At 43.0% G+C, this 23,656-nt stretch overlaps 4 protein-coding genes across 13 annotated transcripts in view; 3 read left to right on the forward strand and 1 right to left on the reverse strand.

The window, feature by feature from the left end:
* tmbim4 (transmembrane BAX inhibitor motif containing 4) lies at nucleotides 1-22,592 on the reverse strand. Of its 3 annotated transcripts, XM_088405935.1 has the most exons (11): nucleotides 22,456-22,592; nucleotides 20,531-20,608; nucleotides 14,585-14,697; nucleotides 9,659-9,782; nucleotides 6,602-6,647; nucleotides 2,112-2,220; nucleotides 1,884-1,989; nucleotides 1,696-1,729; nucleotides 1,459-1,576; nucleotides 1,350-1,395; nucleotides 1-1,204 (listed from the first exon to the last, which is right to left on the reverse strand). In XM_088405935.1, the coding sequence occupies exons 6-11, from the start codon at nucleotides 2,147-2,149 to the stop codon at nucleotides 998-1,000; spliced, it is 549 nt and encodes a 182-aa protein (XP_088262061.1). In that variant the 5' UTR covers nucleotides 2,150-2,220; nucleotides 6,602-6,647; nucleotides 9,659-9,782; nucleotides 14,585-14,697; nucleotides 20,531-20,608; nucleotides 22,456-22,592; the 3' UTR covers nucleotides 1-997. The 3 variants fall into 3 exon arrangements, with proteins under 3 accessions (XP_088262061.1, XP_088262062.1, XP_088262060.1); XM_088405936.1 differs by lacking the exon at nucleotides 14,585-14,697; XM_088405934.1 differs by lacking the exons at nucleotides 6,602-6,647; nucleotides 9,659-9,782; nucleotides 14,585-14,697; nucleotides 20,531-20,608; nucleotides 22,456-22,592 and adding an exon at nucleotides 2,878-3,071.
* Nucleotides 3,273-9,226, forward strand: msrb3 (methionine sulfoxide reductase B3). 7 transcript variants are annotated; one of them, XM_088405943.1, is made up of 7 exons: nucleotides 3,297-3,465; nucleotides 4,303-4,411; nucleotides 6,219-6,327; nucleotides 6,795-6,872; nucleotides 7,892-7,920; nucleotides 8,289-8,386; nucleotides 8,611-9,226. In XM_088405943.1, exons 2-7 carry the CDS (start codon nucleotides 4,315-4,317, stop codon nucleotides 8,782-8,784), a joined length of 585 nt encoding a protein of 194 aa, XP_088262069.1. In that variant the 5' UTR covers nucleotides 3,297-3,465; nucleotides 4,303-4,314; the 3' UTR covers nucleotides 8,785-9,226. The 7 variants fall into 7 exon arrangements, 6 of the variants coding, with proteins under 6 accessions (XP_088262070.1, XP_088262069.1, XP_088262071.1 ...); XM_088405945.1 differs by lacking the exon at nucleotides 4,303-4,411 and adding an exon at nucleotides 5,095-5,257 and having other exon boundaries at nucleotides 3,303-3,465; XM_088405947.1 differs by lacking the exon at nucleotides 4,303-4,411 and adding an exon at nucleotides 5,095-5,218 and having other exon boundaries at nucleotides 3,303-3,465.
* On the forward strand, nucleotides 9,728-12,642 carry LOC148405283 (protein BTG3-like). Of its 2 annotated transcripts, XM_088405940.1 has the most exons (4): nucleotides 9,728-10,037; nucleotides 10,102-10,239; nucleotides 11,410-11,584; nucleotides 12,483-12,642. In XM_088405940.1, the coding sequence occupies exons 1-4, from the start codon at nucleotides 9,868-9,870 to the stop codon at nucleotides 12,633-12,635; spliced, it is 636 nt and encodes a 211-aa protein (XP_088262066.1). In that variant the 5' UTR covers nucleotides 9,728-9,867; the 3' UTR covers nucleotides 12,636-12,642. The 2 variants fall into 2 exon arrangements, with proteins under 2 accessions (XP_088262066.1, XP_088262067.1); XM_088405941.1 differs by lacking the exon at nucleotides 11,410-11,584.
* Nucleotides 17,568-23,656, forward strand: part of hmga2 (high mobility group AT-hook 2) — a 17,243-nt gene continuing 11,154 nt past the window's right edge. Inside the window, exons 1-3 of the mRNA XM_088405958.1 lie at nucleotides 17,568-17,959; nucleotides 19,024-19,110; nucleotides 20,271-20,321. Of these exons, the coding sequence (XP_088262084.1) occupies nucleotides 17,858-17,959; nucleotides 19,024-19,110; nucleotides 20,271-20,321 (240 nt within the window). The 5' untranslated portion in view covers nucleotides 17,568-17,857. The remainder of the gene's footprint in view (nucleotides 17,960-19,023; nucleotides 19,111-20,270; nucleotides 20,322-23,656) is intronic.

Raw genomic sequence — 23,656 nt, forward strand, 5'->3', positions numbered from 1 at the left:
TCATCTAAACATTTCGCTCTTTATTTTAGTAAGATATTTTCCAGTTATGAATTACTGACAAGACAGGTCCCAAATTCCGATTACAAATACTGTCAATTATAAAAAGTATTTTCAGGAAATGAAACATGATTCAAATACTTAAGGTTACTCTTAACGCATACGGAAAATGGTGCTGTTCGCATTTTCTCCGCGAGATGGCAGTCATGTAGTTCATGACGTTGTGCCGACCGTCAATGACACCCAAACAAGAAAAGGGCGACGCTGATTGGCTGGCTGTGGCAGACACCTAACGAGCCACAGATTGGTTACTCCTGCACACGTGACTATACAACAGCCTGAACGTTCCTTGCACTGATTTCAAGACGTTATAATACCTTGTAAATAGTGGAGAAAAATAATTTCATCTGGAACATTAGGACCTTGCTATTCACACACGGTTGATGTATTTTTTTCTTTATCATTTTAAATGGTTTATAATTGTGAAAACGCAAGAATAATTTGGGTGTGTAAGATGTATTCGGAAATCGCACATGAAGCGATGTAAAAACAAAAGGCGAGATGCGTATTTCTACGTGCTGACGTTTCATATTTAATCCGCAGGAGGAGGATTAAAGTTACAATAAAGACCAAAAACAACTGGGATTAAAAGGGACACAATGTACCCCATATTCACTCTTAGCAAACATTAGGCATGCAAGTGAACCATGGAAACTGATCAAATCTGCACCAGTATCCCATGTTGAATATTGCACATAGATTAAGTTAAGCAACTAAATTAAAGACATTTTCAAAACAGACACAAAAATAAGACTGCCGATTACAACACTCACCAAGAAAACAGCATTTTGATCCCTTCAGAATATACTTAATTTCTGTTGATGAAATCATTTTACCCACCAGCTTCTCTGTGCAAAATTTGGGAGTGACAGGTAAAGAAAGAAACTGTCGATAAAGCCGCCCACAGCGTTAGACCAAAGATAGCAAAACACTGGCCTTCTTAGTGCTTTTTCATGGAGTCCAGGATACGCAAGATATGAAGAAAAAGGTTGACGATGTCCAAATAGAGGTTGATGGAGGCTAAGATGTGCTCCTCGGGGGAGAGCTGCTTCATCAGCAGGTGGGTGTCGTAGATGATGAAACCGCAGAAGATGAGCGCCCCGGTCCCGGCGAACAGCAGCTCTGTGCTGTCGCTTTGGAAAAAGATCTGAGGACAAAGAGCCAAGAGAGTCAAGGGAGCAACCATCAAGACCGCAGACTCAAAATGAAAAATCCCAGTTAAGGCTCTGATGTGGTAGTTTTACAAAGCAAATTGAACACATTAAACCAACGTCATTCCAAGATCCACTCACCCTCATAAAGCTTGCAATCAGGAGGATCCACAAGCCGGAAAAAAGGCTGCAACACAGAGCAGATTCCCCTGTAAATCTAGACGCGTTATTTCTTCTTGAGCCGACTTACATTGCTCCCAGTTTGGTGAAATCTCTCTTGGACTGGAAGGTGTAGGCGGTTAGTCCGGCAAACACGGCGCAGGTCAGGATCAAGGCTTGGAGCACAGTGGAGTATTCGTAGAAGGTCACTGTATAAAGACCAAGAAAAACTGTACCGTGGTACCGTGGCAATTTGGCGCACTTGGTGTCTGAAGCTCATGTATTGACAAAACCAAATTACTTCTCAACGGTTTTCAGTTCTACTTACACGCAGTGGCCACTGAGATTGACTCCAGCAATGTCTGCAAATAGCACACAAAATGTCAAGACATACAGCAAAATACAAAGTGTACCTCATTTGTCATGCAATTTTGTTTTTAAACTCAATCAAAAGCATTTGGTTCAACAATAGCGTAATAGTATTTTCTGTGCGGCCAAAAGAAACATTCAACTTACAAATACAAGCAGCAAATAGAGGTTGACCGGATGCTTGTGTCTATACACGGCCAAGGCCAGCAGCAGGACCAGAGAGCCCAAAGCGGAACCCAAAACAACAGCAGGGCTGCAATTGGCAGAAGGTCAAATTGAAATCTTGCATTTATAAAATCAGGTATTTATAAGACTGGCTATAAACCAGGTCGCGTGTTGATTTATTGACTATTAAATGGACAAACACATACTCACCTAGCATGGACAAAGTCCTTGATGGTTTGCGAGAACATACAAAGGGCAGAAGTGCCTGTCGTCAGGATGATCTGCAAGCTCAGGAGGGTGTACACCTTCCGCAAGAAGTCTGAAAAACAAAGTTGATGGTTTTAGTGAGATAACGGCTTACCTCTGGCATGAAATTAACCCTTGTGCAGTATTTTGTCCAATCCTTAAATCTTTACAACAAAGGCATTTCACATCAAGATGGATGCATCGAAAAAGGACACGAGGGAGCTGAAATTTCACCCAGATGGTGAAAACCTGTCAAAGTTGAACACGGCACAACAACTTAGTTATCATACTACCTAAAATTGGCAAAAATATTGAAGAACCCAAAAATGTTCAAAATACTGCACAAGGGTTAAGGTCCCATTATTAAAACCAGATCGGCAAGAATGCTTCGCCAGTGAAAATCAAGGTTTGGAAGTGGCATTACATTATACGTGGCCTAGCCATACAAACAAGCTGACAATATGAATGGTCTGGGACAATGCATTACGCGTTATTTATGTTTCCATTAAGCTTTGTATCTGTTTTTCTATTAGGCTTGTATGATACATTTCTGGTAGTATAATGTATCACGCCAAGGCGTTTTGTTCGTTTGATGTTAATCGTAGAATTTGATCAACTTGGAGGGGAAAAAAATCTCCACTGTCAACAAAACGGAGCAAATCTTTCTTTTATGCTAGCCAAGTAGCGAGGTATTCGATATACGTCGGATCCGTTGTACTACTTTGATTACCCATTCGTATTTGCACGCTGGCTGAAGCGACATTTGTGCCGTAGTTGAAGTCATCTTCAATCGAAGACCTCGGGTATGTTTCACTGCTCATCGTCAAAATGCTCTGGATGTCGTTCTTTAATCCGAAAACAGCAAAACTGAGCCGAAGACTAACGCAGAACTAGGACGCGGGGATATGACGTCATCAAACAACGCAAATAAACACTTTTTTTTTCCCACCTAAGCTTTACCGGAACAAAAACCGATGTGTTTATTGTACTTTTCTTTTAAAGCTTATCGTGCATTTTACGCTTTAGGATAAAATCAGAAACCGTATATTTATAATTTTGGCATGTACTGTAAACATTTTGATTTTAAATAAAGTTTCTCCACATTAGGGAAAAAAAAAAGACATCGGACCCATATATGGACAAGTCCTGCAGTTGAAGCTGCGCTGTTGCATAGCTGGAAGTGTCGCGGGACGTGTTACCAAGCTTGTCCGGTAGTGTCGGTCCCATCTACAGCTCATGTTTCAGCCAGTCGCCGGCAGACTGTCACTTTGTAGTCGCCTTTTACTTTACTTCGCGATCCTACGCCTTCTCTCCCTTGGTATGTAGTTTAGTTACATATGAATAACAAATGCTTGCGTTTAAATACTGCTATTGGAAATGATGACTTGCATTTCAGGCTGCAAGACGAGCTACTGGTTCGTCAATAACAATGTCGTAAACGGAGTCCATTGCTTTTGTTTCCGTGGTGGAGCTTGGGGCACGCAGAAGGGGGGGAAAATACCCTGCGTTTCAATATGGCACCTTCTCGATGGCTCCAGCTGTTTATGTAATTTTACCACCAGGCTCCTAGAAGAACAAACTATTACGGTACTATCGATCTCTACAGAGGATACATTTTTTTGGGCACAATTAAAACTATGCACATCTTGTCAGACAATAATAATTGATACGTATTTCTTCATGCTTCAAAGGAACGTCTAAAGTTTGTTTTCGATTGCTCAGTTTTGGATTAAAAAAATAAAACAACTTCGACATACGGGACATTAAATTTTCCTCTAGCATATGGACATAAGATATTTGCTATGATTTTGATAGGCTCTTGCCGTTTCAAGATCGCAAAGAAACATGTATAATGTGCTTCAACAAAAGAATAAGCAGCCCGTTTGATATAATATTCACAAAGTTTAGTTTGCGTGGAAAAAACAACAATGCCTCGGATAGTTTACTTGTAACGCTACACCGCGCTGCCTTTATTCAGTACGCGCTGCGGCTGAGCTATTTATATTGAAGTCACCCCAACCTCTAGTTGGACTACTCTTATTTATGTTACTTGCAGCCCACAAAATAAATAAATAAATAGACGAGAAACATTCCTAGACAGCACAACTGGTCAGATTAATGCAAATAATCCCGCCTACTCTCTTTCTCTTTATAGTGTGACAATCTCATGGCCGCCCTGCTTAGACGTGGGCTGTCCCTGGCCTTGCACCGTCTCACTGGGCAAGGCAGCAGCTCAGTCTGCCACCCGGCAGTATGTCTGCTAGGTAGAGTCATTTTTCTTGAGCTTTAGCCATACATGGAAACGCCACCATATGCCATTCCACAACGCTAGTCCGGTTTCAATGTTCAACTCATCCATCCATTTACAATCTCATTTGCACAAAGACGGTTTCGAACCCCGCCCGCCAACACAGAAATCCGAGCAATGAACCACGACTGGAATTTCCGCGGAATTGGAACGGATTCGGCGACGATTCCAATGACAATCCTTCGCTTACCAAACCGGAGCGTTCAACACATCGTCTGAACTTCCTGGCAAGAAAACAAAACAGCACTTCTCCAAACAAACGGCTAACAGTGTTAATCGTTGAATGAAAAGAATGGTCACAGAGCTTATTGATGTTTGGGCAGCGTCCTGTGTAAATGAAACCTTTGCCTACCTCCATTTTGTCTCAAAGTAACAAAAGCCTGTTCATTGGTCAGAGTGGGAGTTTGTGAGCTCAACTTATCGGACGCGTCCTCTCGCGATCCATTTGCCTTCGCCGTAATCTCTGAAGACGGCTGGGATATTCAGCTAACATTTTGTTTCCTTCCCAGGTGCGCTGCGCTTTCCAAGTCGAAGCCATGGCTTTCCACGTCTTGCATGATCTGGAAATCCCCAAATAACCCTGTCCGTTCTCCTGACCTTTTGTGTTATCTTTCCATGTGTCTGCTCCTCTTCATCCAGCCCGGGCCAAGCCAGGCCAGGCCTTGTTGTAAAGCCCCGCTGAGGAGGGTGTTTTTGATTCTAGTGGAGTGTCTCTCTTCAGCAGCCATGTCGGGCTTCAATCTTCTCCATCTAATAAGCAAGGGTCAGCCTGTGACTCTGAGGTCCTGCAGTCTTCCCTCAGGTCCACTGACTGGGTGCCGTGCGCCTGCTGTGCTCTGCCTCTCCTCGTTCTTAAAAAGCGTTAACATTTGGCTGGTGTGTCAGCATGTCTTAACACTCCCCCAGCGTGCGTGCGTGTTTGTGTTCACACCATACGCTGCTTTCACTGGTTTTCTTTATTTTCATCAAACCTCCCTGGGAAAAGCAACCGCACATCCAGTTTCCAGGCCGATCCGATCAACACTATTGGCCTTCAATCCGGACGCCTATTTATTTGTCCCGGCGAGGTTCCCAAATCTTCCGCGTACGGTTAGATGTTACTGACCTTTGTCGATGGTATGGTTTTCATTGTTGTTTTGAGGCAAAATGAAGAGCAGTGTAACGCCACTGCCAGCAGAGGCGCCGTTGAGTCATTCAACGAGTTTGTGGTTCAAAGAAGAAAAACAATGTTGGCTTGAAGGAGAACTTTATCTACTGTACTCACAATTGTCACGCGCCATTGTTTTTGTTCAGTACAAAAGTGACGTGGAAGCGAAAGTTAAAATATCACAAAAGATGACGCAAACATTAGCTCACTGCCCATACTGTTAGCGCAGTGCTAATGCTAACATAGCAGGGATCGTCATAACAATAATCGCAATAACAGTTACTCGGAGGAGGAGTTGCCAATTTGCTTTAACAATGATCGCAGCGTATTAAAAATCAACACGGGTGTATGCTAATGCTTTAGTTTCATGGCTGTTTGTTGTCACATGTAGAACAAGACAAAGCAAACGGTTCACTGCTTGGCTTTCTTGCAGCTTGCACGCACTGAGTGGGGTTGATTTGGTTGGACTAATTGACACCTAAGGGATTTGTTTATGGATGATGATGAAAACGAAGGCATCTGCCAAAGCAAAGAACAAGTTTCAGGAGGACAAGAATAATTTGCTGCTTTAATTGCGGAGGCAACTCAGTTAATATCATTAGTTTTATTCCCGTAGGAGCTGCTCGAACCAAGAAAACATGGCCGGTGACCTTCTCTCAGGAGGAGATAAAGAAACGTCTCACGCCCTTGCAGTATCATGTGACCCAGGAACGCGGAACAGAGAGGTAATGCCGGCCTTCAACCACTCGAACGTTTTCTTAAGTAAATTGCTCGCGTTTTTTGGCCTTTGTTTTGTGTTAAAGTGACATTTGCTTATTGAACATGTGAAAGTCAAACACAGATACTTATTCTTTAGCTATCTTATCAAGTTTGAGTGATTTTTGTATTTTTTACTGCCAGTGGTGGAGAATGACAACGTACAATTACTGTGTTATTGCACAGTTACATTTCCACATTTATATGGACATGGGCATATTGAAATGAAGCTTCATGGCTCACCTTCCCTTTAAGGATCTCCACACGGCTGACATGTCTTCCACAGCACCTGCCCAAATATAATGTGTCAGTCTGATATCGGTATTGGGACTTGTTTCAATTTTATTTTTCCCCCAGATGCATGGTATATTGCTGTTTATATCTCTAAGTCAAGTCAAGTGCGGTGTGCGAGTACTTCTTTCGCCCTTCTGCACAGCGCCTTCACGGGAGAGTTCACATACCACAAGGAAGAGGGAACTTACTTGTGTGTAGTCTGCGGAGCACCCTTGTTCAGGTAAGACTTTTTCTATGCAGCGTGTCGTCACAACTACTATACAACAATTATTTTTGCTGAATGATTCATTGTTTAGAGACGTCAAATTGTCAAAATGCTCCGAATTCCACAGTCCCAACCAGAAATATTTCGATTTTTTTCACTCTGAGAGGTGACATTGTGTGTTGAATCTAAATAAAAGAGTTGCAAACATCTACTACTTCAGAAAATATTGACCAACACATCAGATTATTGTTAGGATGTTTCAGTTCAATTCAGCAACCAAATCATGAAAAAAACGTTTTTGCAATGTCAGTTTGAAAACAAAAGCCATGCAGATTGATCGATTATTTAAGTCATTAGTTACTGCTCTAATATTTACTGTATTTCAGATTTGACTATGGTGGCGGATACCGAGTATTTTGACATTTGAATATCCTGCAGAAAATTCTATTTAGTAATGTAACTATTTGGATAAAATGTAAAATATATGTTTTTTGCTTGGTAAATACAACAATTATACACACAGAGCACCAACTTACACATGGCCCTTACATTATGAATAGCGCAACTTTCATCGTTTCATTTGTAATACTTCAATTTGAACTGTGCTTAGGAGCACAGTAGTTTCCTCTCTGGGAACATTAGGGACATGGGATCCGCAGGAGTGATTTTGCCGGCACCTAAATCGGGAGGTCGGCAACCAAAATGTATTTACCCGCTTGGGAAAATAAATGCTGTCACCAGCTTCTGCGGGGCAACGAGCGCCGCTCGCTAGGGGCTAATTTATGCCGATGGTTTACCGTCATGCAGAGCATCATCTGCAATTGCTTTGACATGTTGACTTTTCCTGACGCGGACGCTGATAAGCGACTACCGGAGGCAAGAAAATAAGATGTAGGGAGGTGCCTAAATTAGTCAAGGATTCATTTCAACCCTCAATCTTACAACTACATAACAGTAAGTTAGCTGTAGCTATTACGCAATATAGTTGGGAAGTAAGTCAAAAGTAAGTGTTTTTCTCGTTTTTGTTTTTTCAGTTCAAAATCCAAATTTGACTCAGGATCAGGTAAGCGCAATCTGAATGGCTGGGGAGAGATTGTGCTCTTCTTCTCATTTCATTTTTGTACTGCACATACAAACACAACATTAACATTGGAACCCGCAGAACCTCAAACTGATTATACTATCCTCTCGAGAGCCAGCCCATTCATTTTTTTCCGCCGTTGTCCATTTCGTCTCGGAAAAAGAGCCGAGTCGATTGCATCCTGGCCCGGGATAACGTCGGCTGTCCCGTGCTGAGCGCACGATGCAGTAGGCCAAAGAAAAAACGTCCACCACAGTGGACACTAATGAATCGGCTGGGGCTCAGGAGGACATGTGAGAGTAGTTACGTGCCTCCAATTTAGTCAGTCTATCTGTATTTATGTCACACAGGTTGGCCTTCCTTCTTTGACCTCGTGAAACAGGAGTCCATCGACGTGTCAGATGATTTCTCCTATGGGATGCACAGAGTGGAGACCACCTGTGGCCAGGTACACTAAGGCCACTCGAACTAGATAACGGACAAAATTGCTGAGTTACTTTTAACCATGAGTTTCCTTGAAAAAAACAAAACAAAACAAAAAAAGCAAGATTTGTTGTTTTACATTTAATGGGTGTGCAGGCACTCTCTAGATCCATCAATAGAAAAATCAGTATTCTAAAATAAGCCCACTTTAAATCCAAACCAAATGCTTCATTTGCTATCCGAACACAGTGCGGAGCCCATCTTGGACACCTGTTTGACGACGGTCCAAAGCCCACCGGGAAACGCTACTGCATCAATTCGGCCTCGCTGTCTTTCCGGCCCAAAGACGCGGATGGGGCCTCGGGCTCCGCCTCCGCGAGTGCCGCCACAGATTCGATTAGCCGGGGAAGGACGGAACTCTAGAGGAACCCCGGCGAGGCTCCGCTATCTTGTGCATTTGAGTCGACGGGTGTAATCATTCTATGCATTTCTGCGTTAGTTAAATCGGTTCACAACTTTGAGCTATCGTGGCAACGCGCACTAACTATTTTCACATTCAAATAATACTGACCAAAACTATGATACTAATGTTCACCAACAGAACACACTCATAGTTGGATGATGTCCTTTATCACCAGACATATGCACCTGTTTATTTTTTCAAGACACCAGACTGTTTTGAGTGTACCTTTGATGATATTTGACACTTTTAAGGTCTGATTGAACTTCTCAGCCAGTGACAGAGCTTTAGGATTGCCATTGACGTGGACACTATTTTCTATTTCTTCATAATGGATTTGTTTTCTTTTTTTGCACTGCTTGATGTGATGCGTTCAATTGACAAATAAAAAAAAGTGCAAAATAATGCGTTTCATTTGCTGTCGCCGTGGCAGTTTTGATTCTTTATGGCTAGTGGAATATTTAACGTACAAATTACAATCATAATAAGTAGATCTAAAGTTCAATTTGGACTCAACATTGAAATGCTTGCTTGCTTCCCAACCAATATGAACAAAAGCTGCTTTTAAGTCTTTCAAACCTTGTAAGAAGTTCACAGAAAAAGTACAGCTCTTTAGATTTGAACAGTTTCACTGAAAAAATACAGCTAAAAGTCCTGAATTATAATGACTTCATCTTAAATTACGAGCATAAAGATTCATATTCTTTCTTTACTTAAATTAAAAGAAAAATGGAATTCTACAACCCCGTGGTAAGCAACGTGTACAAAAGGACATACGGGATAAATCTCCCAACATGGTGTGTATTTATAAAATGATGACTAAACCTGCAGTCCTACCTTTAATGTTGTCCACGTGGTCTTTATGATGCATCCCTGGCATCATAAAGTCCCACTTTTAGCTTCTGACTTGAACTTCAGTTCCAGACTTTTACCATCCCATTTTCGGGAATTGGCGCTGCCTCTGCAAGGGGAAAACAAAAACAAAAAAAAGGAGACAAAATGGACGAACTTTTTGAACACCCATCGCATCGGAGAGTTTTCGGAATATGGAGCAAGAAATAACCGATGCTGTGTTTCCATTAATGAAGACGCTGGTTTCGAAAGACGTGACATTCCAAAAAACCGAACTCTTTATCCAGAGGCTAAGCTTTGCATTGCAGAAGAAATTTGAGGGTCACTGGTACCCCGACAATCCCAGCAAGGGGGAGGCGTACAGGTACTGCGCCGCGATGCGACGAGAGACGAATACAAATCCGAATTCAAGTTCACGTCTCCTATAGGTGCATCCGAGTAAACCAGTACAACAGGAATGACCCCGAACTCCTTCGAGCCTGCCATGAAAGCGGGCTGCGATTCTGCGACCTGCGACTGCCACTTGATTTCACGCTGTGGATAAACCCCGGTGAGGCTTTTTGCAGGTGAGTCCAGCCCTTGCACCTGTGCGTTCAGGTCAAGGTACAAAGACTGCAGCGAGTCGCCCTCATCGCTTCCACCTGGTGGTCAGCTGATGTAAATGCAAAAGGAGAGAACTCTTCAAAGCTAACCGAATATTTGATTGGATTCATTGAATATATATCAGTATAACGTTTAATTGTCGATTGACCACCCGGCTTTGTTTTTAACAAAGACTCTTTCACTTGACACGCAGTACATGGGAACTCGCTGCCTACTAAAGGAACCTTCCTTTACTACCTCGAATCGCAACCTTGACCGATAGAATCCAACGCTGACTTTTTATAAAAAAAAAAAAAAGAGTCCGACACTGACATATTCCGCGTCATGGGTTTTGCCTCCCTTCTTTGTTTTAATGACTTCTACTCTAGGGCTGCTTTTTATCTTGTAGGCGTTCACTCCTGTGTGAGTGAATAAAAGAAGGTTCAGTTGCACTCCTTTGCAGACCACTTAGCTGTTCTGGAAACTTGTGTATTTGAAGCGTCATATCAAAGAAAATGTGTTTTTCTAGACTATTTTACTAATCCCGCCAAAAATACTAAAAATTCCACAGCATTACCCAGAGACCGAAAGATTTCTTGACCACCATTTCGACAGAAGGTAATGACTGGTTCTTTGCCAATTCGTTTTCAAAATGAAATGTGTTTTCTCCCAATGCGTTTCAATAGCTGTCAAGTCGATGCAGATTTGTACGGATCAGCCTGCTACTTTTTACCCAAGACTAGCATGGGTAAAAATACAAAACAAAACACTTTTGTCTTCCCAGAACGCATTCCGCGGTGCAATTATTCAAGTTCTAGGGGCATTCATCTTTGTCATATGTTTGTGTTACTGGTAGTTGAATGGGTGTCATTTCACATGTGTAATTTATGTTGAAGTTTGCATTTTCGGATTATTCTTCAAATAAATGATGGCATCCAGGTCAATTGTTTGCACGACTTTCTTTGCGCAGCTTTCTAGCACCATGATGTGCGCTTAAGTACAAGGTTCTAGTCTAAGGATGTGAGAGAAATCATGACAAGTAAAACCTCTATACAACTGCTGTAATATAACTGCCTTACATTTTTTTAAACAAAGGGATGGAAATGTCTTCTCGTCAAGGTGATTTATTTATTTATTTATTTATTTTTTTGAAGGATTGGTGAGGAAAATCCTCCTTTCTCAGTGGCGACTGTGGCTGCCATGTATGAAGAATACATAGCCAAAAAGCTGGCTAACGATCCGGATAGCGAAATGTCAGACTCCAACTCGTGTTCGTCCTCAGACGGCGAAGACGCAAACGGTTGTTTTTCCATGAGCAACTGCAAACAGGTATTCTGTTTGTCCGATAACAGGAAAAGCCCAAATATGGGACCCTCCTGAGTAAAACACACCCTTAATTCTTGGGCCGAATCCTGGTTTTCTTTGTTACATGTTTAAGACGCACCGACAGTTTGGCGACAATGTAGAAAGTATAGCAAAATAGATTGAATCTCATTTTCCTAAATCATATCCGTAAATGATATATTTGTTGCCATTTAAGTGTTTTTAGATTTCCCACATTGTTAGTGAACGCCTCGGCGGTGCAGTGCCGAATGCGCTCAAAGCAATTCTTTATCCTTTTTGCTAGCGATGCAGCCCGAGTTAATTTTACCGGTAATTATTGTAAGTAAGAGGACGGCCGATGAGAAAATACGCATCTGTGCATCAAAACTCGGCTTATGTGGCTGACAGATCAATCTTCTCCGATGGTGTCGCGTTAAAAGAAAAAAAAAGTTCCCGTTTATAGGCCGCAACCATACTTTCGGTCTTCGTTTTTGTTTGGGGGGGGGGGGGGGGGGGGGTGTCTTGTATTTGGGGAATTAGTAATTGCTTGTAGATGGCACAAGATGGCGGCAAAGCACTATTTTATACTAGGGCCAAGAGAGTGGGGGTGTTTGGCAGTAAACCCCTCAAATCTCTGCAGCATTTTGTATCTTCATAAGTTAAAACTAAACAAAACCAAAAACGTGTTTTGAGGGAACAACACTTTTATACCGCCACAAAGGCTGAACAACACTCCGTTTGATTGTGTCAGTCATTCCTTTAGTGTTCTCCCATGAAAAGATATAAATATCTGCAGAAATGTGAGGGGTGTACTCACTTTTGTGAGATACCGTAAATGTTTTATGCGTCCACATATGGGATCAAAAGATTCGATTTTTATTTTTCTGTATTTATTCTTTCTTAGTTGAATCCGCTCGCTCCCGCCTGGTATCCATCCGGCTTTCCCGAGCCTACCCGTTCCCACTTGGCCCGTCGAGGTACCAAGCAAAAATCACAGCCTTTTAACATTTTAAGGCATTGTCAGACTGCTTCAGCAAGGAAAATAAAAATGAAATGAAAAAACATGACCAGTCTATTTTGTATCGCCGTAACAAATTGATCCTTGCTTTTGGGAACAACAAATCGCCAGGTTCTAGCGAACAAGGCTCGGAAGAGCTCTACGGCCGACGTTGATTTACGACACGGCGAGCCCCCGTTTGACGCAAAGCATGGCAGGAATGTCTCAGCCTTGTTGGAAATGTTTCTCCTTTTGGGAAAAACACTTGGCCGTCGAGGAAAAGCTCACAGGCTCTTTTTGCGGTTTACTGCTACTGTGGATTCCGAGTGGTTCGAGGACATAGGCTGCACTGCAAGGAACTGATGGGAGAAATTGGGCGCCACAAGTCGCCTCCTCTTGCCAACTTCAGTGGGGTTTTTTTTTTTTTTTTTTTTGTGTAGAAATCAGAACATGTAAATCATCGCAATGGCCTGCGCACTTTAAATGAGGATCAGGGAAAATTTAAACATCCGCCCGTTCGAGACGGGCCTGGAAGACGTGAACAAAACAGGCACCGAAACCGACAACTTTGAAGCGACTGGGATTCCGCTTTGCTATTTTCTTTTTGATAAATAGCACCACAACCAGCGAACGAATTTTCAGACTTTTTTTTTCCTGGGAGGGTAGCAAAACAAGAAAAAAAAACCAAAGCAAAAAAAACAAACAGGAATTTAGAATTTGTATCCAGCACCAGCAGAGGGCGTTGTTTCCCTTAACAAAGCGAGACTATGCTTTAAATAAATTCAAGTTATTACGTTGCGTTGCTTGAGTGTTTAAAAAAAAAGACTATGTTTGGTGAAGGGAATTTTGGTGAATGGAATAAATGGAATGGCCCAATTACAGGACTGTTTTAAGAGGCACACCCCCATTTTTAAGTCCTTTAAAAGACTCAGGCTTGTTGGAGCACATCACAACTCGTCTGACAGGCCAGGCTACGAAATCCACAAAGCTTCCTCCTCAGGTTTTTTTATTGCCCCCCCCCCCACATTCCAGTGTCCCTAATCTTCATGGATCCTGTGTTTTGTGGAATGTAACACACTCAGTGCCCCACCATGTACAAGGAGAAAATAGTTTGACGGTGGAAGGCCTGGAATGCGCAGACTTGACTGCATGGTTTGTTCACAATCTGTCTGTTCCCTTCATTAGTTTTATCTTGAGTCCTAAACTTTGGATTATGGGGTGCTGAAAAAACTCTAAACGGATAGACTGTACAATTTGCACATATCGATACAATTATTGTACAAAACTAGTGGGCAGGGGCATAGCTAGGAATTTTTTCACTGGGGCGCTCAAGGTGAGGACATCCTAAGCAAGGTGCGGACATGTGCTTGTAATCCCCTCTGTTATCGTATCTTGTATCATATCGGTCACCACACGGACACCGTATATGCATAAATGCCAATATATCTCCTAACCGTAGTAGGGAGGCCCAACAGCAATGTGTGTCTCTTTGGCCACAAACTTTATTATCCAACACACGCTGCATCAGAGCATGACGTGAGACAGCCGACTACCCCGGCGGCCACGAGCACTACGCCCCCCCCCCCGCCGCCACAACGCAATTTTTCATCGAGGGCAAGGGTCAGCATGTGTTGTCATTCCCTGATGCATCCGCTCACACACTCCCACCCTCCCCAACACGTGCGTCTCTGCACAACTCAATCACTCACAGCCGTGATGGCACTACCGAAGCCGCAAAAAGCGTAAAGTTTTTGCTCTTGGGTTGTTTCTCAGTTTACTTGTATCTCATGCGCTGACAGTCAATCAACGTGATCAATTGTCACCACACCGGTTGAGTGACCGGCCAAAAAGTAGCTCCGCCCTTGCCGCCTGACCCCATAATGTATAGCTTCATATGTTTTTTTGACATTCTGTAGATGCAATTGTACGCCACACTCCATATGCTGTTCTGGGTTAATCCCCCATGCAACATACTCCCCATCCGACCGCCTGACATCTGGATGGCTTACTTTATATCTCAGCGTCTGTATTTAATGTGTTCATTCCTTCCCTGACAGTAGGGAAGAACACAGACGTCGTCCTCCACATGGAGATGTCGTCCTTGAAAACTCCAAAGCTGGAGCTGGGGAAAAAAAAAAAAAAAAGTCATGTCCTCCGGAAATCTTTAAAAAAAAAAAAAAAAAATTAAAAAGGCCCGTAATCCGAGAACAGATAGAAATAGGAATTTCTAAACAATCCGAAGTGTTTGGCAGATGGCCTCTCAGCACCGTGCGCCGTAAATGCATGACATATGTGCCGCTGCTTTGAGAGAGCCCGGGAAGGGCACGTCTGGAGGGGAGACTGTTAAAATGGACTTTGGGTGGCGCGGCGGTCAAACTCTCATCTGTTCCTGCGCTGTGAATAGTTCCTTTTCTTGCCTTGCCAAAAGCAAAGAATGTGGATGTTGAAGTCACAGTTGCTTATTAGCAATGGGCGCAAAAACGCTACGCGCCGAAAACCGCGCTGTCCGTCGGGCCTAAGTTGCACTGTGGAAGGCGCCATGTCAAAATTAAAGGGTAACGTCGGCCACTATTTCCTCGTAGCCAAAATGCAGCAAAAAGAACACGCGCACACATCCGCACACAGCATGTGTTGATGACAGCCGTGACACGCTGCCAGGAAATGGAGCAAAATGACCTGGAGATCTCAATGCTTATTGCTAACAGACAACCTAAAACGCCATAGACGAGCAAACGCAACCAGTTTTACTGTTGCTTTTGTATTAGACGACATTACGATACCAGCGAGTCGAATCCTTATCTCTCCAAAACCACTTTTCAGGAGACCCTCCGCAAAAAATGGCTAATTTGTTCCAACTTTTAGCATTCGTCGTGAAAGTTAGCTAGAGACTTTCAAGTAGAATCTTTGCATCGCCAAACCCGCTTTTCAGGAGACCTCAAAAATGGCAAATTTGTTCAACTATTGCATCGTGAGCATTAGCAAGAGATTTCCCATACTTAATATCGCTAAGAAACTTGAGAAAATATGAATTTCACCAAAATATAACTTAAGAGGTTTTGGCCCGGCGCGAGTTAACAACCTAAAAACAATCAACTTTAAAAAATGCATTGCATTTGCTTTATTTTTATTTTTTCACCAAGATCCCTGATTGTTGAGTAGTCCACAATCCACAAAAAAATCTATCTTTTAAAATCTTATCTCAAATTTGTCATAAGTGACAAGTGGTTTTAGAAAAAAAAAAGCATCTTGCTGGAAGCCAAAATTAACAGTGCATATACACCCCCCAAAGTCAACATCTGTACAAGTATAAGTTAAAATTCACTTCTAAGCTAACGTCTAAAATGAAAAACTACTGTATTCTTAAGTTAGTGAGCCAAAGATATATGGTAGTTATTAAGGGGTTAAAAAAAAAAAAAAAAGACTAACAGCCGACGCCAGACTGGGTTGGCTGGCCGAGCGTCACATCACTCAGACTGTTTCGGATGTATTTATTTAGCTCGGGCAGCATTCCAGACCGGGAAGGTGGAAAGTCTGAGATGCCCCGGGGCTCGCAAAGCGCAATAACATATTTACGTTCTCGTTTAATTGCGCTTCAACGAGGGCTGAGGCAGCGCATGTGCGCCAGCAAACCACCCTGAAGGTAGCTGAAAATGCTCCGCGGCCCATTGATTGTATTGGTCGGATGCAGACGCCACTCAGTCTGCGGGGGCGGGTTTTGCACAGAAACCCCCCTTTTTGTGTCCATGTGTGTGTGTGAGGGGGGTGTTTTTATGAATGAATACTCACTACAAACTAACCATGCGCTCTCAGTGGAGTCATTGTCTGCATAGGATGGAGAAGTTAGACCAACAAACCTTTTGATAGCGTCGTGGCTACGTTAAGCTCATTCGGGCTGATCATTTCACTACTTTTTTACTCGTACGCCGGCCAGGCTGTAAAAGCATTTAGAGGAGAGGGCGGGATCGTGGGAAAGGTCGCGCACATAAGACACTTTATTCTTTCTTTCTGTTGTTCTTGGGTAATTGATCTGCCTGCGCATCTACGGAGGAAAGCTTCAAAGTGGGCTGTGGACGGATGCATTTCCGTGTTGAAATTGGTTTGGGCTGAACAAAATCCGCAAAATGGTACCAAATTCATTATATGATGAGGCAATGTCTTAAATTACAATATCTTCATCCGAAGGGGGGGGGGTGTCACATCCAGAATTGCTTTGATCACTTTTCTTAGTCCGAACACGTTTGATTAATTTGTTGCTAGGCAGAATTCGTGCAGAAAAATCCTTTTTGCCAGATGGAAGAAATGGCTAGCCATTGCATGGTTAATTAGTAGAGTGCACTAACAATTTTGAGACAAGGTTATTCACACACACACACACACACACACACACACACACACACACACACACACACACAAGATGGCAACTGCTCAAAATGTGGGAAATCTGAAACACACTTAACCTGCAGCAAACTTACAATTAACGGATACGAACACAAGAAAATATGAATAATTTAGGAAGATGAGATTGATTGCGTTTTGCTCCAGTTTTTAAATTGTTGCCAAACTGCGGGTGCGACTTATACACAAATACCAGAACTTGACCCTAAAATCAAGCGTGCATCCCATGCACAGGTGCGTCCTATATTACAGTACTTTGTGGTTTCCCACCCTGGAGAGCAAAAGCTTCCTCAATGATCATCCTCCTCCACGTTGAACTGATAGCATCAGGCCACCATTGAAAAATGAACCCGGAGAGGCGGTCCGGTGGTCGAATTCCATTGAAAGGTGTAAAAATGTGAATTTAATTCACAAATGCGGTCTGTCACATGTGGCCCACCGCCAGGAACCTGTCTGGCATGTTTTCTCTGGCCCCAGTCCAGCCCCCTCACCCCCAACTCCTCCCCCCTTCTGCCCTCGCGTCCACCCACGGGAGAGGTGATTTTGTCTTCTTTTTCCCCTCCTTTTTTTATACTCCGTCCTCATTGAGGACTTTTTTCGAGCGGACCGCGGATGCTGTTAGTATGCTCCTCAGACGGTCCGTGCGGAGCTGTCACGCCTTGCCGCTGCTGCACGGTCTACTTTGGTGCCGCGGTGCCTCGTAAGCAGCCCGGCCGCTTCTCCTCCGGCGTAGGACTCGGATGTCACGCTGTGCGCCCCTCGGTGCTCACAGTGAACCTAAACTTCCCTCGCGAGAATTGTTTCAACTCATTTTGCGCTCAACTGGAAAACAAAATCTACCCCATTTTTTTTTTTTTTTTTTTTAAACGGAGAGGCCACCGGAAACCATGAGTGGACGCGGGGACGAAGCCGGCGAGAGTTCCCAGGAGACTGCGGGGGCCACGGAGCCCCAAAAGAGGAGACCGGGTAGACCGAGGAAACTCCAAAAAGTCAGTGTAACATCTTTTCTGTGTTAATGCAAAACTGCCGACTGATAAACTACATTTTTCTTTTAAGTGAATGCTCAATTCGTGTCCCAAAACAAGCACTTTTGTCAACGATCGCAGTGTGTAATATGACTCTTTTCACCTAAGTGACATGTTTGTTGAGGAAGAAGAAGAAAAAAAAAAAAAGAGGAATGTGCCTGTTTCCAGTCTGGGAGGTTTAATTTGACACATCCATGAATGAAAGCCCAGACACCATGACAAGTGAGAGATTTTTGAACATGCGTAACATTCACGGTTGAGTCACGTTTTTGGCATTCAAACCAAAAACAATCAGGTTGTTAATTTGAGTCATATTTGTAAAAAGTGTGTTGAAACAGAAAAAGAATGTGTCACTTATTTTTGCCATTGTAGTTTAGCTCAGAGGGCTGAGATAATTGAAAAGTGAAAAGTGTGTCATACTGCAGACAGTGAAATGTATTATACCGGTGGTTCTTGAATGAGGGTACGTGAGGGAACTGCAATAGATTTTCATTTGTATATATAATTTCAAACTTTTTTAATGCAGTTACAGGAAGAGCAATTTTCAAATTAAGAGCAAATTCATTGGAACGACTTACTGCTAAGACGATTACACGGGGGGGTCAAAGGTACACCATTGAGAACCACTGTACCTTTCGGTAGATATACGCAAATTGACAATTAGATGTCTTTTCCACACATTGTAAACAAATATTTACGTCGACTATACGTGGTTCACACTGAAAAATGCTTTGTTAAAAATCCGTAACGGCACAGGATAAGAGGGAATAAAACACCTCCCGAAGTCAGGCCACACATGCACGTGATTGTTTCGCACACTTGCAATTTTTTGTCTGCGTCGCTCTTGACCCATAAAGCGGGAACCAAATGAGGGACCACCACCAGCAAATGAGCACATGCTTGAAAAGGGAGCCACACAAGAGGGCCGTGCGGTGTGGGTTTAGGATGGGGATGGTGTCGGGATGGGGGGTTCCCCGCTTTTGTTTCCTGTTCTCCGCAGCCATGTCATACCCCCACTTCTTCTACAGGAGCCAAGCGGCGAGCCCGTCCCCAAGCGACCAAGGGGCCGGCCCAAAGGAAGTAAGAACAAGGGGCCTTCCAAAGCAGCACAGAAAGTAAGTTGCCATACCTGAATGATGGTCTAAGTACAGTACCAGTCAAAAGTTTAGAAACACCATCTTACACAATGTTAATTGTACATTCAAACTTTTTTTTTTTGCAATTTTTTTCATAAAAAATATTTACTCCACATTGGAAGCTCCATGCTACTGGTCAATATTTGCAGGATATGAATGGAAAAATATGTCGCGTCTGTGCTCACCCGTATAAAACACACTGATGATTAATTAAACAGGGTATATTGTCTTTCCCTTAGATCATCAAATGTCCACATTAAAAATGTAGCCAGTAGGACAGGGACAGCAATATGTCAAGTATTGTAATGTGACGTTGTGATACAAAATTGCTTTATTATAAAGCCTATAATAGTATAGATGAATATTTTAAAGGCTTACGTCTTTTTCATGTTGCGAGGTGAAATACTCGTTTTTTTCGACCCTTCTTTATGGCATTTTCCCGGTTTTGCGACAAAAACAACTGTCATGACCCTTGGAGCTTGGCTGCATTTTGACTCCATCTGCAGGCGTTTTTGGGGAATTGCACTTCCGTTGCCGTCAATGCGTCCATGCAACACGTCACGACAATGCTGGTCTGCTATTGGTCGAGGTATCCTCACGGAGATGCTGGTCTGCTATTGGTCGGCCTCACTCGTTTCAAAATGGCGGAACGGTAAAGCTTTGTACTATCGCGAGTGGTTACAAAACTGTGTTCATAGTGCATTTTACTGCTACAAACTTGAAAGGGTTAGTTGCTAGTGATGTTAAAGAGAGAAGTAAGAAGATGATTTATAGGGAAACGAAGCTGGAGATAATCGAGAAATACAAAGCTAGCCTGGCCTAGGCTACCCTTACTAGGGAATTCGGGCATAACGAGCGCTACTCAAAGGTAAATAAATCCATTCTAAATGTTTTATTTATGATGTTCTGATTGAATACATGTAAATTATATATACGTAGCACTTACTATCCTATTTTGGTACCAATTTTTAATATATATGTTCAATTTTGCAGTTTTTACCTGGGGTTCTAAACGCATTAGCTATTTAACATAGGTTTGGATTGCCCGCCAAATGGTGATTTTGCCTTACGAGCCCAACCGCGGAACGGATGTATTGTAATGTTGTATAATGGGTCTTTACCGATACCTGTGTCTGCAGAAGGCCGAGGCAACTGGGGAGAAAAGACGCAGGGGGCGACCCAGGAAATGGGTAAGTCATAGTTTCTTTTTCTTTTCAACCACCGCTGCATACTGTCACTAAAAATGAACTTATTCAGCATGCTTTCTTGCTCTACACTCAATTGCATTTCTCATCTGTGTTTCATCGTAAAGATTTTTTTCACAATGGCTGTTTAATCACATTTCGAATCGTACGCCAGTGCTGCAGTTTAAAGCAGATTTGTGTTAACGTGTTCTTACCTGAACTTTCAGCTGTCAACTTGAAGTCACTCAGGTGTACGTAATTTCAAGGTTTTAACAACCAGTTGACGGAAAAGTCTGGAGGGGAAAGAGATACTTAAGTGAATGATTTTATGACCATAAGATCACTTCCTGTCAGAGAAAACCCTTTCGTTACCCGATGGGATCCCACTGTAGGTTTGGCGCCGGCTTTTATCAAGGTTTGAGAAATGAATTGTGCCATCATTAAACGGGATTACGTCACCTCAACGCTTCGCTTAAATGTGTTCAAGGAGACCCCCCGACAATGTTGCTGTTATCAGTCAAAGAAAATATTTACCCTCCAGTCTGACCACAGGAAAAGTGAAATAATGCCTCTGACGGCTTGAAGGCCTCAGTGTTTATCAGCACCCGAGTGACAGGTGTGATTGATAGTGCAAGGAAATGGAGTCAGAGGTACCACCAGGAAGGGTTTGCGCGTTCACTAGATTCCACATATATTTTGTCCACGGCTCTCGTGTGGTGGTTTCCTGGGGCGCAACGCGGCAGCTTTACAATCCTGTATTCAGCAAGTCCCCATTTATCGCGAGGAAAGGTTACAAAAACAAACACAAAAAAGTATTTATTTTAGATGAAATTAATTCAATTAAATGAAAAGTAAAAAAGTTGTGTAAGCATGGCAATACCCCATAGCATTATGTGATGAAATGCTAGGTTTTTAGTATTACCCTAAGAGTACATACTTACGAGTGCATTCACTTGTACTTGGAAATATGCCTGTAAACAGCATTTTCCCCCCATACTGCCATGGAATTATGACTTGTGCATGCGTGTACCATGTGTACCATGGAGCATTACGGGAAAATATGGCAAACAAACAAAAGTACTAAAACCATACAAAATTAGTAGTAAACAACAGGAACGTGCTGGGATGATACGCTACGTCTTTAGTATTTAGCTTACAAGTATGTATTAGAGCGTACGTTCAAACACACCGGCAAACCCATTTGAACATGTTCAAAATTATGTATGTGTTTGCAATATTGGCAACTCCGCATTGGCAGCACCATACTGAACGCTTTGTGAAAATGTTTAGAGGAGCTTAAGTGACCAAGTTTATTGCCAAGCAACGGCAGCAAATCAGTTTCTCAACACAGCTGCAAGGCCGCCGCTAAACCAATGAACAGAACTGATAACAGCCCGTTGAAGTTTGCCGCGGTGCTTTCTTTGTACTAGTTTGTGCTGGTGCCGGCATGTCCCAGGTACACGCACCTCCGCTTCAACGCCTACACTCCGGCCTTGACATCGACTGCAGACAGTCTGCTCTTTAGATAACCACAAGATACTACTGCCTTTGAGTGGCTTCCTGTATTCTGCCTACTTAGTTTTTCCATACATAAGCTTTCCGAACGGATTCCCAAGAACGGTTACTAGGCATGGGACGAGATACAAATTCCGCGAGACGAGATATCTCATGAGATTCGAGTCCACGGGAACGAGATACGATGAGATTTGTGCAACATTTTCAAAATAAATAAGTACTTGCTAATATAAACTTTCCAATTCCAAAATGATATATGTATTGAGCAGGCAGATATACACTAAAGTCCATAGTTGAACATGAAAAAAGTAACATTATATTTAAAGTCCCCAATATTAAACAACAATAAAACCATTATTGCAACTACTGTAATAAATACAATAGCGATTTTAATTCAGGGCACCACAACAAGCCATACGGGCTGATTTGTGTGCGGGCGTAGTTTCTCCAAAACAGACGAATAAGGCACAGTTACCAATTAAACAGGGACATTGAAAACACCCAAACGTACATCGTGTACCACCGAGCTAGCTTAGCGAAGCGCGAGCTAATGCTAACGTTCGTTCATAAGCACGTTTACGCTTGAGGACAAATTAAAGTAATTCTCGCCTGGGTGACGACTCACCTTTCATTGACGCGCACGCACACAGCTTCGACTTCAGACAAACTTGTCTGCGGGTCGACCGAAGACCGCTCACAAGTTCGACCGTAATACCCCTGCCCACAGAGAACACGAGACAAGCCGGCCGAACGTCAACATGAGTCTTGCTCGTTTTCAATTGATGGAGGATTGCAAGCAAGGGTCACGTACACACCGCCACCTACTGTTCGAGAGTGTAGCACTCAAGCCTTTCTATCAGCCTCGTTGCCCTCCATTACAAGGAAAGGAAAAGAATCTTGTTTCACGCCTGAGCTAGAAATCTCGTGGCGTTTGATCTCGCGAGATCTCGTCCCATCCCTAATGGGTACCCTTCTGATGAAAAGAAGACATTCATGGCATTCAAATTCCAAAGTCTTGCCTCAATGCAGCATAACAGCGATATGGGGTCATATAAAATCATCAGGGGGATACAAGCGCTTGCCCGGTCTTGTCTGCAATTCTTGGAAATTTGATGCGTCCCAAGTGGATTACATATAGGCATGGGCCGAAATCAGATTCTGACGATAATGATAACTTTGAGCGAAAATATCATTTTTTGAACACAAGGCATTTTATTTGAACAAAAAACCTTTTATTTTTGACCAAAATATTGAACAATAGCAAGTCACAGTGAACGGTCGCTGGAAAGCTAGTTTTAAGACAAAGACCGCCTTGTTATCCATAATCAAACAGGCTCAATTGGACCTCTCAACTCTTTAGAGAAGATGGGTGGTCAAAATCGGGATTGTTTTTTGACATCCAGACCATATTTCAACCTACTGAACCGCCAGTTCCGATTCCGCTTCCTTTTTCTATTGCCTCAGAGTGCGTGCGTGCGCTCAATCGGACAAGGAAGCTTCGACTTCCTGTTAGTGAAAGCCGGGGAGCTGCGCGCCCCTCAAAAGATGACGTTTTGTCAAACGGCGCTGTCGCCGAAGGACGGCAGTTTGGAGACTTTCACACACGGTGATAATTTCGCTCCAGTCATTTGCCCCAGAACCAAGAGGTTCTCCGTTGGACGTTTTCGCTCCATATTCAATTGAGGAATTTTATTCGGCCCCTTTCACGAAACCAACAATAACAATAGCAATGAAAGTTAAAGGATGACTGTCCTTGACTCAGGCTTAGACACGGGAAGTGAGTCAGACCGTTTCTTCCGGAGGACCGTGACCTCCGGCCTAACGCT

This window comes from Hippichthys cyanospilos, chromosome 22 (genome assembly GCF_059441005.1).
Source record: "Hippichthys cyanospilos isolate Australia breed blue-spotted pipefish chromosome 22, RoL_Hcya_1.0, whole genome shotgun sequence".
Lineage (NCBI taxonomy): Eukaryota > Metazoa > Chordata > Actinopteri > Syngnathiformes > Syngnathidae > Hippichthys > Hippichthys cyanospilos.